The sequence below is a fragment of the Hyposmocoma kahamanoa genome, unplaced genomic scaffold, assembly GCF_003589595.1.
Source record: "Hyposmocoma kahamanoa isolate Upper Pololo Valley unplaced genomic scaffold, ASM358959v1 160, whole genome shotgun sequence".
NCBI lineage: Eukaryota > Metazoa > Arthropoda > Insecta > Lepidoptera > Cosmopterigidae > Hyposmocoma > Hyposmocoma kahamanoa.
In genome coordinates, this window is record NW_020653575.1 from 7548440 (window position 1) to 7562372 (window position 13933).

The 13933-nt window shown below is 36.6% G+C and overlaps 1 protein-coding gene across 1 annotated transcript; it reads right to left on the reverse strand.

Annotated features, from left to right (window-relative positions):
• Positions 1–1945: 1945 nt before the first annotated feature.
• Positions 1946–13756, reverse strand: LOC113225363 (probable ATP-dependent RNA helicase DDX55 homolog). The gene is made up of 6 exons (XM_026457648.1): positions 13445–13756; positions 9026–9220; positions 8416–8894; positions 7577–7817; positions 5949–6296; positions 1946–2179 (listed from the first exon to the last, which is right to left on the reverse strand). The coding sequence occupies exons 1-6, from the start codon at positions 13739–13741 to the stop codon at positions 1946–1948; spliced, it is 1794 nt and encodes a 597-aa protein (XP_026313433.1). The 5' UTR covers positions 13742–13756.
• Positions 13757–13933: the final 177 nt, after the last annotated feature.

Genomic DNA, 13933 nt, shown 5'->3' on the forward strand with positions numbered 1-13933 from the left:
ACATTTAAGAATGGAACTATATTCTCGGCCATCCCGCAGTCTCTTTCCATCCTCGGGCACTCAAGGAGTGACGACGTTGGCCCAATTCTCGGGTTGCATCCGGCTAACGTCACCCGCCCAATCTCACTTGAGCCTGACTGTTTTGCTCCCCACATCAGCAATGCCAGTCATCGAACACCCCATTGTATTGCGTACTCGGTCAATACGTTTAAAGCCCAGAATGCTGCGTTCCATCATTTCTGGCAGATCTTGAGTTTAGACTTCTGGAACTCGGTCAGCGACTATGTCTATGCACCGTAGGTTAGAATGGGCACGATGCACATATCGATAAGTTGGCGCTTAAATGACATAGGGAGGTTATCCTTCAAGTACAAAGTATATACGTGAGGCACACTAGAAGAAGTTTCCGGAATGAATGAGAAAAAAATACTATAAATGGTCAGAAATGAATTTATTGTTTCTCAAAATATTCTCAGTTAGCATTACTGCACTTTTTCATGCGAATGAACCAATTGTGAAAACATTTATGCCACTCCTCCGTAACAATCTCTGCAACATATTTTTCGTACTCTTCGACAGCCTCGTCAGGTGATGAAAATCGTTGACCGCGTAACTGTTTCTTAATTTTTAGAAATAAATATAAGACACAAGGTGCCAGGTCGGGAATGTACGCGGGATGGCTCATAAGGTCAACGTTATTCACCTTCAAATATTCATTTGTCCGTCTGACCGTGTGAGAACTGGCATTATCGTGGTGCAAGATGATACGGCGTTTACGTTTATTTTTACGGAGTTTGTCAGTAATTTCCAGCAAACAAATGGTCGTGTACCAATCACTATTCACGGTACAACGATTTTCCAAAGCAACACTAGCCACGTATCCAGTTTTATTAAAAAAAGAAGCAATCATCCGCTTAGAGGCACTTTGCATGCGCGCCACTTTGGTTGGTTTCGGCTCATCTCGAAAGACCCATACGCGCGATTGCTGTTTTGTTTTGGGATCGTAACTATAAATCCATGTTTCGTCACCTGTTACTATGTCCCACACCAAATTTGATGCCCCTTCGTTGAATCTGGTAAGCATGGCATTGCACCAAGGGACGCGATCCGCATTTTGAGCCTCAGTCAAATTTTGTTGGGTCTACCTAGAGCACAGTTTTTTCACGCTCATATGTTTGTGTAGTATTGATTGTATTTGACTCATGCTTATGCCTAAAGATGCCCGAATCTCATGGTATGTCACATGCCTGTCTGTTTTGATCATACGGCGCATAGCATCGATGTTTTTGATGTTCACAGCACCCGTCTATCGACCGTCATGAAATTCGTCACTGAGTTCACAAGACCGCGTTTGGATGCTGCGACCAGCTATAAATAGTCGTCTTGCATGGTGCTTCATCGTCAAAAGCAATTTGAAGCCGAGCGATGCTCCGCTGAGCTGTTAAATTACACTTAGGGTCGTATTCTAGAACTCTACTCAATACTCAAGTCCTTGCCAATAGGGTCGTATTTCCAGTGCTTGAAATCATACTCAAGTCTACTCAAATCCTGACTTGAGCATTGAGTAGAGTTCTGAAAATCATACTACGAAAATTTTCACGATTCAATCCATAAAAAGGTTAAATCCATGGTGATGTAGACAACCAATTTCTAAAATGACGCCACAATGTAACAACAAGTGACAGTCAGATGAAACAAACTGTATTCTACATTTAAACTATTTCTTTTTTTCCATCCTTTATGATTCTACAGCCAAAGAGTTCCATTGTCAGATGTTGTAATTACTTTTTAAATATTGTTTATGTAAGTAGCCAGTTCCGGAAACTTATAGTGCGCCCTGTGTAGTCGACAAAATACCTCGAATGTGGGGTGCAAGCTTCGTGCTGATGAATAAAACTTGGTTTCTATGTAAAAAAAAAAAAACAAAATATTACAGTTGAAGCATTTATTTGTCGACATCAAATTCTCTATCGAACTGTTCTTCAGTGATTTTCCTTTTTTTCAATTTTTTCATAAGCCCAACGTCCGCTGCAAGTTCTTCTAACTCTTCTTGTGTTATTGCTTTCCTTTTCTTGCCTTTTTTGCCTTCACTGGTCTTCTTTAGTTCGCGGCGCTTCTTTCGGCGTTGTTTACGTTCTTCTTTGTTCTGTTTTGCTTGTTCCCAGGGTTGACTTTGAGCCTGTTAAATAAATGACAATCCTTTGCATTTATTAATATTAAAACTATTAAAAACTTCTATGTTACTAACTCTCAATAATAAAGTTACTTAACTCGAAAAGAAACAATTTTTAGGAAACTGATAAAATAAAAATATCATGTACTTTATTTGCAGACGACATTTCTCTCCTCTTCAAGTATAACAAAAACGACAAAAACTTCCAGGTAAACTTTGAACAGACATTTAACAACGTAACGAACTGGCTTAATAAACATAACTTAGAAATAAATTATAATAAGACGAAAATTATAGAATTTAGACCACGACAAAAATCAGAATTAGGATTAAATCTATGTGCAAATGGTAAAAATATAGAGAAAGTAACAAAATATAATTTCTTAGGAATAGAAATTGACTCGCATATTGATTGGAAATCACATGTAGAAAAAATTAAAATGAAAATGTCTCAATTCACCTTCGCTTTATACAAACTTAAATGTGTCACAAATGTAAAAACAGCATTATCAGCTTACTACGCATATGCGTTTGCATGGTTAAACTACGGCTTGATACTGTGGGGGAACAGTACCCAGGTAAATGACCTCCTAATCTTACAAAAAAATGTATACGTCTCATAATGAACATTAAACAGACGGAATCTTGTAGACCACATTTTAAAAAATTAAAAATACTAACCCTGCCCTCTATGTACATATTAGAAATTGCTAAATTTATTAGGAAAAACCGGGAATTATTTATTAATGCCGTACCCACTTCACTAAGACCCTCTAGATTTAAGAATACATTAAGCCTTCCGCAATGTACACTTAGCATGTATCAGAATAGTCCGTACTATAATGCTATAAAAATCCACAATAAACTACCCGAGCACATTAGAAGTGAAACTAATTATAGAATTTTCAATAACAAATTAAAAATATTGTTAATTGACAAATGTTATTATAATTTAAATGAATTTTATAATGACAAATTAATGTAATTTTGTAATTAAACTAAAATGTTATGATATTTTATGTATTTGAAGAAGATCAATGATGAATACTGACATGTAATTTTAATCATGTAATTTTAAGTTATTATTTTGTTTTATATAAAATAGGGACCAAATGCCATACCCCCGCGGGGTGTCATAGCAATAAGATTTTTAATGGAAATATATTGTTGTGACTTGCATTTAAATAAATAAATAAATAAAAAACGTACAAATAAATAAAACTAATATATCGCGGTTTGGCTGGCGCTAAATGACATAATACAAATGGCTGACGATACGTACGTTATTTAAAAAAAAAACTTATTTTGTAAACGAATCGATTAAAATGCTCCAATCGCAAGTTCCTATTACGCACTTCTCATGGAAGAATGGCACACATTTTGACAGTTACGTCAAAAACGTTTATTGCTCCATTGGATACAGAAAAATATAACCCACATCTTCTCCAATTCTTGTAACTCTATCGACTAATATTATAGATAGAGTTACAAGAACTGGAGAGAATGTGGGTTATATTTTTCTGTTTAACGGAGCAATAAACATGTTGGACGTAATTCCACTTATGCCATTCATCCATGAGGGGTGCGATTATATAATATACGAGGCCTATACCCCACCTACGGTGGGGTCGGGCTCGGCCTGCGGCGCATGGTCGGTTTCAGATTACGGGGTGTGCTTATGCTCTTCGTTGGCACATTAAGTACTATGGGCGCTTGATGAGGAGGTTCCAGATTCGATCCCTGATATGAACCAAAAAAATATTCTTAAATTGGTTCTGGTCCGGGTATTCTGGGTATTGCCCTCAGAATTATCGTTACTCTGGTATTCATAGCACAGGAAATTCCCTACTTTGAAATCAGAAATTTGGAGTGATTGTCTGGCATTTTTTCCTTAAACTTCTCTTTTTGGCATAGCTTCCAAGAAAAAAGAATCTAACAGAGAGACGGTCGAGATACAACAACGCTATAAGTATCTTATTTCCACTACATCGGGAAATATGCCTTACATTTTGAACAATTGTGAAATCTTGTACCGTAATAGAGTCCCCGTATACTACCTACGTAAGGTGGCGTGCAGACGCTTCTGGCTTCGCCCTTCGCTACACCTCAAAAAAAAAGTCAAAAAGTAAATTTTGACTGCAAATTATTATTAAAAACCCAGAGATCCTCACATGCCGATTTTCAGCTGAATTAAAGCAAATTTCCGTCTGCCGTCAAAAAGTTTGTATGGTAGCCATATTAAAAAATGGCGAAAAATAAATTTTGACTGCAAATTATTATTAAACACCCATAGACTCCCCACATGCCGATTTTCAATCGAATTAGAGCAAATTTTCATCTGCCGCCAAAAAACACTTCTATGGCAGCCATATTGAAAAATGGCGAAAAACCAATTTTGACCACAAATTATTATCAAGCACTCCTAGAGACCCCCTATATGAAACTTTTCAAACGGATCTGAGCATTTTTTTTCTGCTGCCAACAAACGCCATATTTGAAAAACGGAATTTGAAAAATCACTTATATGGCAGCCATATAAAAAAATGGCGAAAAGAAATTTTTGACCCCAAATTATGATTAAGGACTCCTAGAGACCCTCGCATGCCAATTTTCAGCCGGATCGAAGCAAGTTTTTCTTCGGCCTCCATTTTGAAATCGCCATCTTGAATTTTTTTTAACCCAGATAGTTCACCAGTGTTACCCTCTATGACATTCCTTCGAGCGCCTCTTACCTATCTCTAATGGTTTCCGTGATAGGAGACTTTTAAATTTGTATGGCGGCCATCTTGTTTATTTAAATTTCGAACATTTTTTACTACCCGCGAAAATTTACCAGGGTGTATTTCATAAAAATGCACAAAAATCCCCCCATGTATTATAGTTTTTGCAGGTCGGTGACCACTCGTTTACATTTTCCACATTCAGGTCTTCTCATATTTGATTCTTTGCCTTGGAGCCTATCCGCGTACAACGGTATAAATATATTTAAGTATGCTTTCTATTTTTCTAAGTGAGTCGGGATTTGTAGCTTTATATAATTGTAAATCACACGACAGTTAATACAATTATTCAACTTAGTTTCCCAAAAGTGGCTTTTCGAACTAAAACACTTTATTAATCAAAGTGCGATTTGTAACTGCCGTCGAGTTTATATAAACGTATTCGACGGAGGAAATTTGAAATGTCGTATGGAACATTTGCCCTTACTACAAAATGGCCCTTACGACATATTAAATTTCCACCGTCGATATAAAGGTAATCATTTTTTTGATGTATCGAATTTTAAAATGTCGTGACGGACATAATAATAATGTTTATTTCACAAAATAATTTTCCAACATAATAATGAAGTCTTCCTGAGATCGGTATAACCTGTGACAGGAGCCAGTAGTGTCCTCTCCCAAATTTGACAAGGCTTAGAATTTATTATAAATATAGTACTATTTGTAATAATCATTATACTATAATTATAATAAGTTGGATACATATTAATATGCAAATTGTGATAAATATGCTTGTATGGATGAGGGAGTGTGTGTTGTGTGTGCGAGTCACATTTTGACATAAACGACATTTTGTCATACGGAAAATGTCTCTTACAATATTTCAAATGTCTACCGTCGTCGTATAGTTTCGATTAAAATTTAAGTACCAAGATAATGAGACACTATTGTGGATTGTAACTTTGAAGGCTAAACAACCTTTTTGGTTCTGTAGTCCCATTGGTTGAACGAATTATCTAATAAGCATACTACGCATAAGAAATAAAACATACCATCTTCTTTTTCTTCTTAGACGGCCAAACTCCAGTCTTCTTATACTCTTCCAGTTTTTGCAAGCGATTCAGTTCTTTACGTTTGTCTCTATATGGTATACTATTAAAATCTATCTGTTCCTTAGGGCCAATGAATTGTTGTTTATGTTCTTCCTTGATTTCGGGCATTAGAGGCAGTTTTAAGAGGCCGTAGCTCGTAGCTATATGACCTAATGGTAGCTCTTTGAATTGCAATAACAGATTGCACTCGTGTTTAGTGTAGGCCCGCATGTGGGAGACGAACGCTCGCTGTCCTTTGTCTAGGATTGACCGGTCTTTCTTTTGTTGATCGTGGAGGATTGCCAGTAACTGGAAAGATTGTTATTGTTAGAGGTATTTTTTTTATAATATCAAGTGTCGGGACGAACAAGTCGTGCGCCTGATGGTAAACGACACGCCTGTCCATAATAGTTGCAGTGCCACGCATAGCTTTAAATCGCAAAGACCTGAAGTGCACTGCCTCTTCGCCCTTCACCCTGAGACATAAGTTGCAAAGTCCCATGGGCCTATAATTTCACCAGCGCCCTTACCCTTCAAAACCGGAACGCAGTAATGCTCATATTACTGCTTGGCGGCAGAAACAGATAAGGGTACGTACGTATATGGAAAAAGAGCTAGGTTACGATGACAACTTAAGACAGACATCTTCGCATAAACTCCACAGATGGAAGAATTGCAGATAATTATGTGTACTATAATAGATACCAACGATACAAACGAACAAGTACGACTTATATTTCTTTTTTTATTTAATATGATATATTTCAGGATATCCTAGTTTAGGAGTTAGGGGATCACTTTTGAATGGCATTGTTTTTCTTTATTAAATAAATTATGATTATTATTACACTCCGTGTATAGATCCACACATCCGCATAATCTCGCAGTGCACACACAGTAGTTGCATAGTGCAGGACGCAGATGTGTTAATGGTTGAAAACATCATCATACTTCCATAATCGAGATACCATTCCGCGATGATGGTATAAATATATGAAATGTAAGTACTGCTTTTGACAAAGGATATTTCAATATAGCACGAGTGGATTGTACATACCTGAATAATACCTTTTTTTTTCAAATTATGTTTAAGCAAAATTAAAATAACAATGTGACAACCCTACGCTCCAAGCGAAGTGTACCTGCATTGACACGCTGAAGAGGCGAGATGGCTTGTCTTATTATGTTACTTACAAGGGCAATACTGTCCTTTACCTTGTCAAACCAAAACTGGAGATAGCATGTGTCTTGCTGTGTAGGCTGGCCGACAAACTGACAGACAGTTTTCATGTTGTTTTGTTTAGCCGATAATGTGACGCGACAGAGTGGCCTATAAAGTTTGGATCTGCATTTTCCGCTTTTCTTTTCAGGGGTATCAAAGTTAATAGACGTTTATGCAATTATGCGAAGTGTTTTAGTTTGCAAGCCTAAAGAACTTCACACGTATTCATATTAGTTTTAAACATACCTTATGATGTCTGTCAGGACCGTAGCAGGTGGAAGACTGTTGTCTCTGCCTACCCCGATGGGAAAAAGGCGTGAAGTATATGTATGTATGTATGTATGTATGTATGTATGTATGTACATACCTTATCCCGTAATTTGTGACTGATCTTAATCTCGTCTTTTGATTTCCGCCAATCTTTGAGTTCAACCTTCTGATTACTCTTAATAAAAGTCACGTAGGTGTCCTCCGTAGGCAAGAGCGGTAGCAGCGAGCAGCCGGCGGCGCCGCCGCGCGCCGTACGCCCTACGCGGTGAACAAACGAAGAAGGGTTGGTTGGCGGCTCCCACTGAAGAACCCATTCCACTTCAGGTATATCTAGGCCTCTGGAAAAGTTTAAAAGTTGTCATATTTCATATAACAACTTTACAAAAATCTTTAAGAAAGCAGAAGAAAAAGGTAAAAGGCAAAAGAAGACCCAAAAGAGCCGTATTTTCTATAAATATTAGTTAGGTTACTTGATTTTAATAACATTAGATATGTTACATGATTTTAATTGAAAACTGGTAAAATAGATCAGAATTTCTGGTGAAGACATTAGTACGAAACAAAGTGAGAATGACGAGTCAAAAGAATTAAAGAAAGATTCAAAATTCCAAAGTAAGTGGTCAGGAACCAGAAAAAAGGTGATAAAAAGGTGGTATGACGATAGAGGAGAGTCGCATCGTCACAGCTTGTTCTTAAACCTTTACGAAAAATTATTTAAAATAATAAATTTAACAGAGACCGTTATGTGTTTTTAATGCCCATCTACAATTGTCTACTCAATACTCAGCCACGTAGTTTTAACATAACATAAATTTTTCACAACACACGAAAGATTTGAAAATGGAAATTTGGAAGGACTTTATTTTGCATTATAAAAGTTTTACATGCTCTACATTTACGGTGGACTAAATAAGTATTATAAACCAATTTACATACCTGGCCAATAAATCTGTACACAACAAAATAGTATCCTCAGATTCTCTAAATTTCTCCAGAATTTTGCTTCTCTTATTTTTCATCTTGCCATGTATTGCAAATACCTTTATGTCAGGCAAAAATGCTGGCAACACATCAGCCCAATAATCTACACACGCACAAGTTGGCAGAAAGAACAAACCCTTTGCTATTTTACGGTTTCTTATAAAGTTCAGAAGAAAGAGAAACTTATCCTGTGGTTCAACAATTACATAATAATTTTCTAATAAAAGTGGTGTGCTTATTGTAGATTTTTCTTTAACGCTAACAACTACAGGGTTTCTTAATCCCGCGCGTACAAGGTCTTGAAGCTCTTTGGTTTGTGTGGCTGAGAATAAACTGGTGCGACGTTGACGTGGTATGTATTGGAGGATTGTGGTAAGAGTTGAACTGAAGCCTAGATCTAACAGACGATCTGCTTCGTCTAGTACTAAGAATTCCTGAAAAACGTAGAAGTGTAAATGTAATATACTTATAACAATAATACACAATATCACTGTACATAAAGCTACCGCCTATCATAAAGTTAACAAACCTAATAAGTCACTTATTTTCAGCAAGACAAACTTACAAGTTCTTTAAGTCTTCCCGCAAGATTAAGTTGTTTCCTCTCCGACAACAGGTCCATGAGACGACCAGGAGTACAGACAACAATATGTGCACCATTGTTGAGGCTCTCAACATCAGCTTCTATTGGTCTACCGCCAACCATTAGCGCTAGGGTCGTATGGGACAGTTCTTGCTCCTGAAGAAACTGTTCTATGACCTAAAAATATTTCAGTTTTGAAAATACTGGTAAACATACAAACTTGATCTCCCGCGCAATCATTATTGCCAGTGCAGACTCAACAAATTGACGAGCGACGGGAGCCTACGAATTTGCGTGTGAATATTGTAAAATTTTATTTACCAAAATAAATTACCATTTGGAACCATTTATCCATCACAAAAATACAAGATTTATGCTATGAAAAATGTAGTTATAAGATCGAACATATGTATATTATAAGTCATCAAGACTTGACAGGTGAATATTATACACATTTCTTATTTCACTTTTGATATAGCATGCATTTAAAATTAAAATACAATAGCATAAATAACAATTAGAATTTAACTATAAGTTATAAAAATAGGAAGTAAAAAATATAACTAACGTTAATTTATTCAATTTACTAAAATCAATTACACTGAAATAAATAAGTGATAAAAGAACAATTGCGGACATGATGATAACTCACGTTCCGTCTCTGGACACAAGATTGGAGCATTGTTTAGAAACCGTTTTACTTCTTACAATATCGACATTATCGAAAAACTAACAAAGAAACGACGTGTATTATTTATTGACGGCTTTGGTGGAAGATACCTACCGCATGGCGACATATTTGATGTACCCAAGAGCCTTGGACTCAAGGCTTGGTAAGAAATGTAGACCATCATTTTCAATCAAAAAAACGTACATTCGCAGAAAGGTACCTTTTTAGTTAATATATAGCGAGTAAGTCGTCAGTAACGTCCATCGCTTTCGATAACAACACCCCTTTGAAATTATGACTTGCTGAACCGAATTTCATATATTCGGTCACAAATAGAGAGTAATAAAGTTGGCCTGCAGAATTGAAAGTATAGGTATTGGAGGGCTTATGTCTTCGTTCATTGTTTCGAGTCGCTTTTGCCTCCCACCAACCTGAAGAAGTATTAAAATAGCGCAGGCGTCTAGATGCCTCTTGAGCACTCCTTAAGCTGATTACACACAGGTCTTCAGCCGCCGCGGGGCCGAAAGAGTTGCGGCATCACTCCACAGCATCAGTGGCGCGATTGTAGCCCATACGATGTGATCAACTGAAATCGTGCATAAGCAGATGACCGTGGCAGCGTTCGGCGTCGCCGCCGCCGCCGCGGTTTCTAGTAACGCCGCGCCGCTGCCACGGTGCGCGTATCAAAGTGTGTAAACAAATGCAAGGGCGACTATTACACAAGTGTGGTGCCACTGTTGTTACGGCACCGTGTGTAATCAGCCTTATAGCGGAGATGTTGAACACCATGCTTCCGTTTACCTTCTGCCATCTCTGAGTAGAAGACAACTTTGGGTAACCAGTGGTCTGTCGTACGAAAGAAGTGCCCGCACCAGCTAAGTTGACGCCACACGACTAATGCTTTCATGAAATACATGGCCGAACGGTGTAGGGCATCCATGTTAGGATCGCCGATTTGACCAAAGACATAGACGTGGCGAGTGCGAAGCATAGCGCAGTAGCTACCTAGTGTCGTTATTTATACTTTAATAAGAAAATGCGAAGGAAAAGAAGAATTTGGTTGCCGAACATGTGAAGACACTAACGTTTGTTAGAATGGTGAAATTAGTAAACGACGCCTTTGTAGCGGCCGCGCAACCTATTTTCACGTCGCGTCGTGTCGCGGCGCTGGTGGGTTTGTTCCTGGTAATTAATTAACGGAAACAATCGGAGGGTAGGTATATAAGTGTGAAGTGTATGGTGAAATCATTCAAAAGATGAGTGCCGTAATCCTTATACATAGGTGTCGAAAGTGTCAAATAGATCGAAAAGAGGTAATTTGCAACAAATGTGTAAAACAAGTAAAAAAAATTACGGTTTGTCTGTGTGTGACGAAAACATTCTCAAAGGTAACTACGATGTTTGTTAAATATCTAATGTGAAACCTGCAAACACGCGGGCAAAACAATTAACCTTAAAAAAAGTTGTCCGTTACATGAGATACAAAATAAATATTATATTTATTTTACACAGCTTACAGGAACAAAAAAAGGCTTGATGATTTTGAAGACTTGTCTAAAAATGTTGTCCTGAACGCAAACTGAAGTCATTTTTGGGAATGATAAATTATTGTGGAAATTTAGCTTCAAATCAATCATCAAGTTGTTTAAATCCATCATTAGTTATTATTCATATAAAATCATTACTTATTATTTAAAAAAATGTAAAATTACAGTAAAAAGAACAACATGATGCATTTTATAAGATAAAACATGATGACTGAGCACTTGTTGGTACATTAGAGTCCCATGCTGAAGCTGGTGATATTGGTATAGTGGTGATTATTTACAGAACCATTAGGAGATGCAGTTCTATGCAAAAAATTCTTGCATATACATATGTTAGAGATGAGACGAGACAATTTTCTCCGCGAGAGAATATTCTCGGTTCGAGAATATTCTGGAATATTCTTTTTAACTGAGAATATTCCGAGAAGATTGAGAATTTATAATTAGAGATTTTATGATGGAAAATAATACCTACCTACATAATATTTTTTTTATTTCAATATCCAAAATGTAAATAATAGTATATATTATTATGTTCTATTATTATGTAAAGATCTCAACTAAATAGTTTCCAGGGCTTGTTTTTGGTTTCATAATTGCACTTAACTGCTAAAACACGCGCCCCATTGCAAGCAATATGCTTCCGCGCCTAAAAACCACAGCAAACTTTATAACTTCAGATTAAAGTTTTGTCATAAAGGTTGTGGAAGCAGAAGTGGAAATAGGTGTGAAAAAGCGTATGGAACTTCTGCAGTTGCGGGAGCAGAAGCAGAGGTCTTTTACATCACTACTTTATTTTAGACTGATTAAAGTGTGTATTCAAAAGAAACTGATTATAATGTTCTTTTTAATCATTTAATTTCTTAGGTATCTAAATTATAAAGGCAGTTATTGAGATTGTTTTTTAAATACATTTCCCATTAAAATGTAAATTTGAATAAACGTTGGTAAAACTGATCACTTAGGTACTTTGTTTTTTATGGAAATCCTAATTTAAAACAAACATTTCAAATTAACAAGAATTTACTGAGAAAATATCCAAGAATATTCTTGTTCACGAGAATTTACCAAGTTTTTACATTGCAGAGCAAGTTACATTTTACATTCACTTCATTAAACATTGGAATGTACTCAAATCTATTAGTCTCATTCAAAACCAAGTTAAGAAAGTCACTCATTTTTTAAATTCTGGTAAAAAAGAAGGTTCTCGAGAACTTAACAGCAAAGTTTCCACTGTCAGAATATTCTCGAGAATATCCCATCACTAATATATGTTCACTTCTTAAGGCAGATCAATATCATAGATCTGTAATAGGAGTGGGCTAAGGATGCTTCCTTGAGGGACACTATGACATTTCTTATGATTTTGACCAAATTTGTGTTTCTTGGTTATTGGTCAGTTTTGTTATATCCACATATTGCTGTCCCCCTTTGATATACCTGTTCAACTATATAAAATCACACCCCATATGCCACATATTTCACACTTGTTTGATTATCTAGTATGGGAGACAAAGTCAAATGCTTTAGTCACATCAAAGAAAATTTGTGTTGCAAATAAACTACTGTTCAAATACTTGGTGATTCTATTAACTAAATGAAAAAACAGCAATTGTTGTAAGTTTGCCTGTCTGGAAGCCATGTCGGTGGATGCTTGACACCACCAGATTGTTTGACAATGTATATAAGTGGTTGAAGGCCATTTTCATACCCTGACTTTCTGAACACGTTTATATGATACAAACAGCTAACATACAAACGATGTAATAATAAAATACATGGAACATTTAAAAAAAATTGATTAATCAGTTTTAAATCAAATAAGTATGAAAAAATCCTTTTTGTCATTTTTTTTTTTTTATAAATAAATATTAGACAACATCACAATCGTTGCTCTGATCCTAAAGTAAGTAGCTATAGCACTTGTGTTATGGAAATCAGAAACGACGACGGTACCACAAACACCCAGACCCGAGACAATATAGAAAGTTCGTTTTCTACACTGACCCGGCCGGGGATCGAACCCGGGACCACAGAGATGGCAACACCACGAAAACCGGTGTGCAAGCCACTCGACCACGGAGGCCGAGATTAAGGGTCAACTAATTTGATGAGAGTTAGAAAGCACGAAATTTTAATACATTACATTAAATATGAATAAAGAGTATCTTTTAAAATGTTTACCTTAGAGATCTGAGAAGCTAATTCTCTGGTAGGCGATATGATGACGGCATAAACAAAATCTTTCCGCAACGGCTCGTCCTTCCGCTTCTTAAGTAACATCTCCAGCATCGGCACAACAAACGCTAACGTCTTTCCGGACCCTGTAACTGCTTCGGCGACCACATCTTTACACGATAGAATCAGCGGAATCACTGCCGCCTGAATCGGCGTCATAGACTTGAAACCTTGCTTATTTATGCAACTCAACACAGGTGCTGATAAGCTTGGAGTAATTCTATCCCACTTTTTGTTTACCATTTTCAATTATATTGCAAATTTTCAACAAAAAGAAAAGAACCAATACACGCGCAGATCTGACATTGTCCGACATTCGTGAAAACATGTGGTTTTGACATTTACGTTTAATATGTTCGGATACAAAACAAAACATTACGCTTTATTAATGTTGTCATGGAAAAATTTCCATTTTGAAAAAACAATATTTTTCAT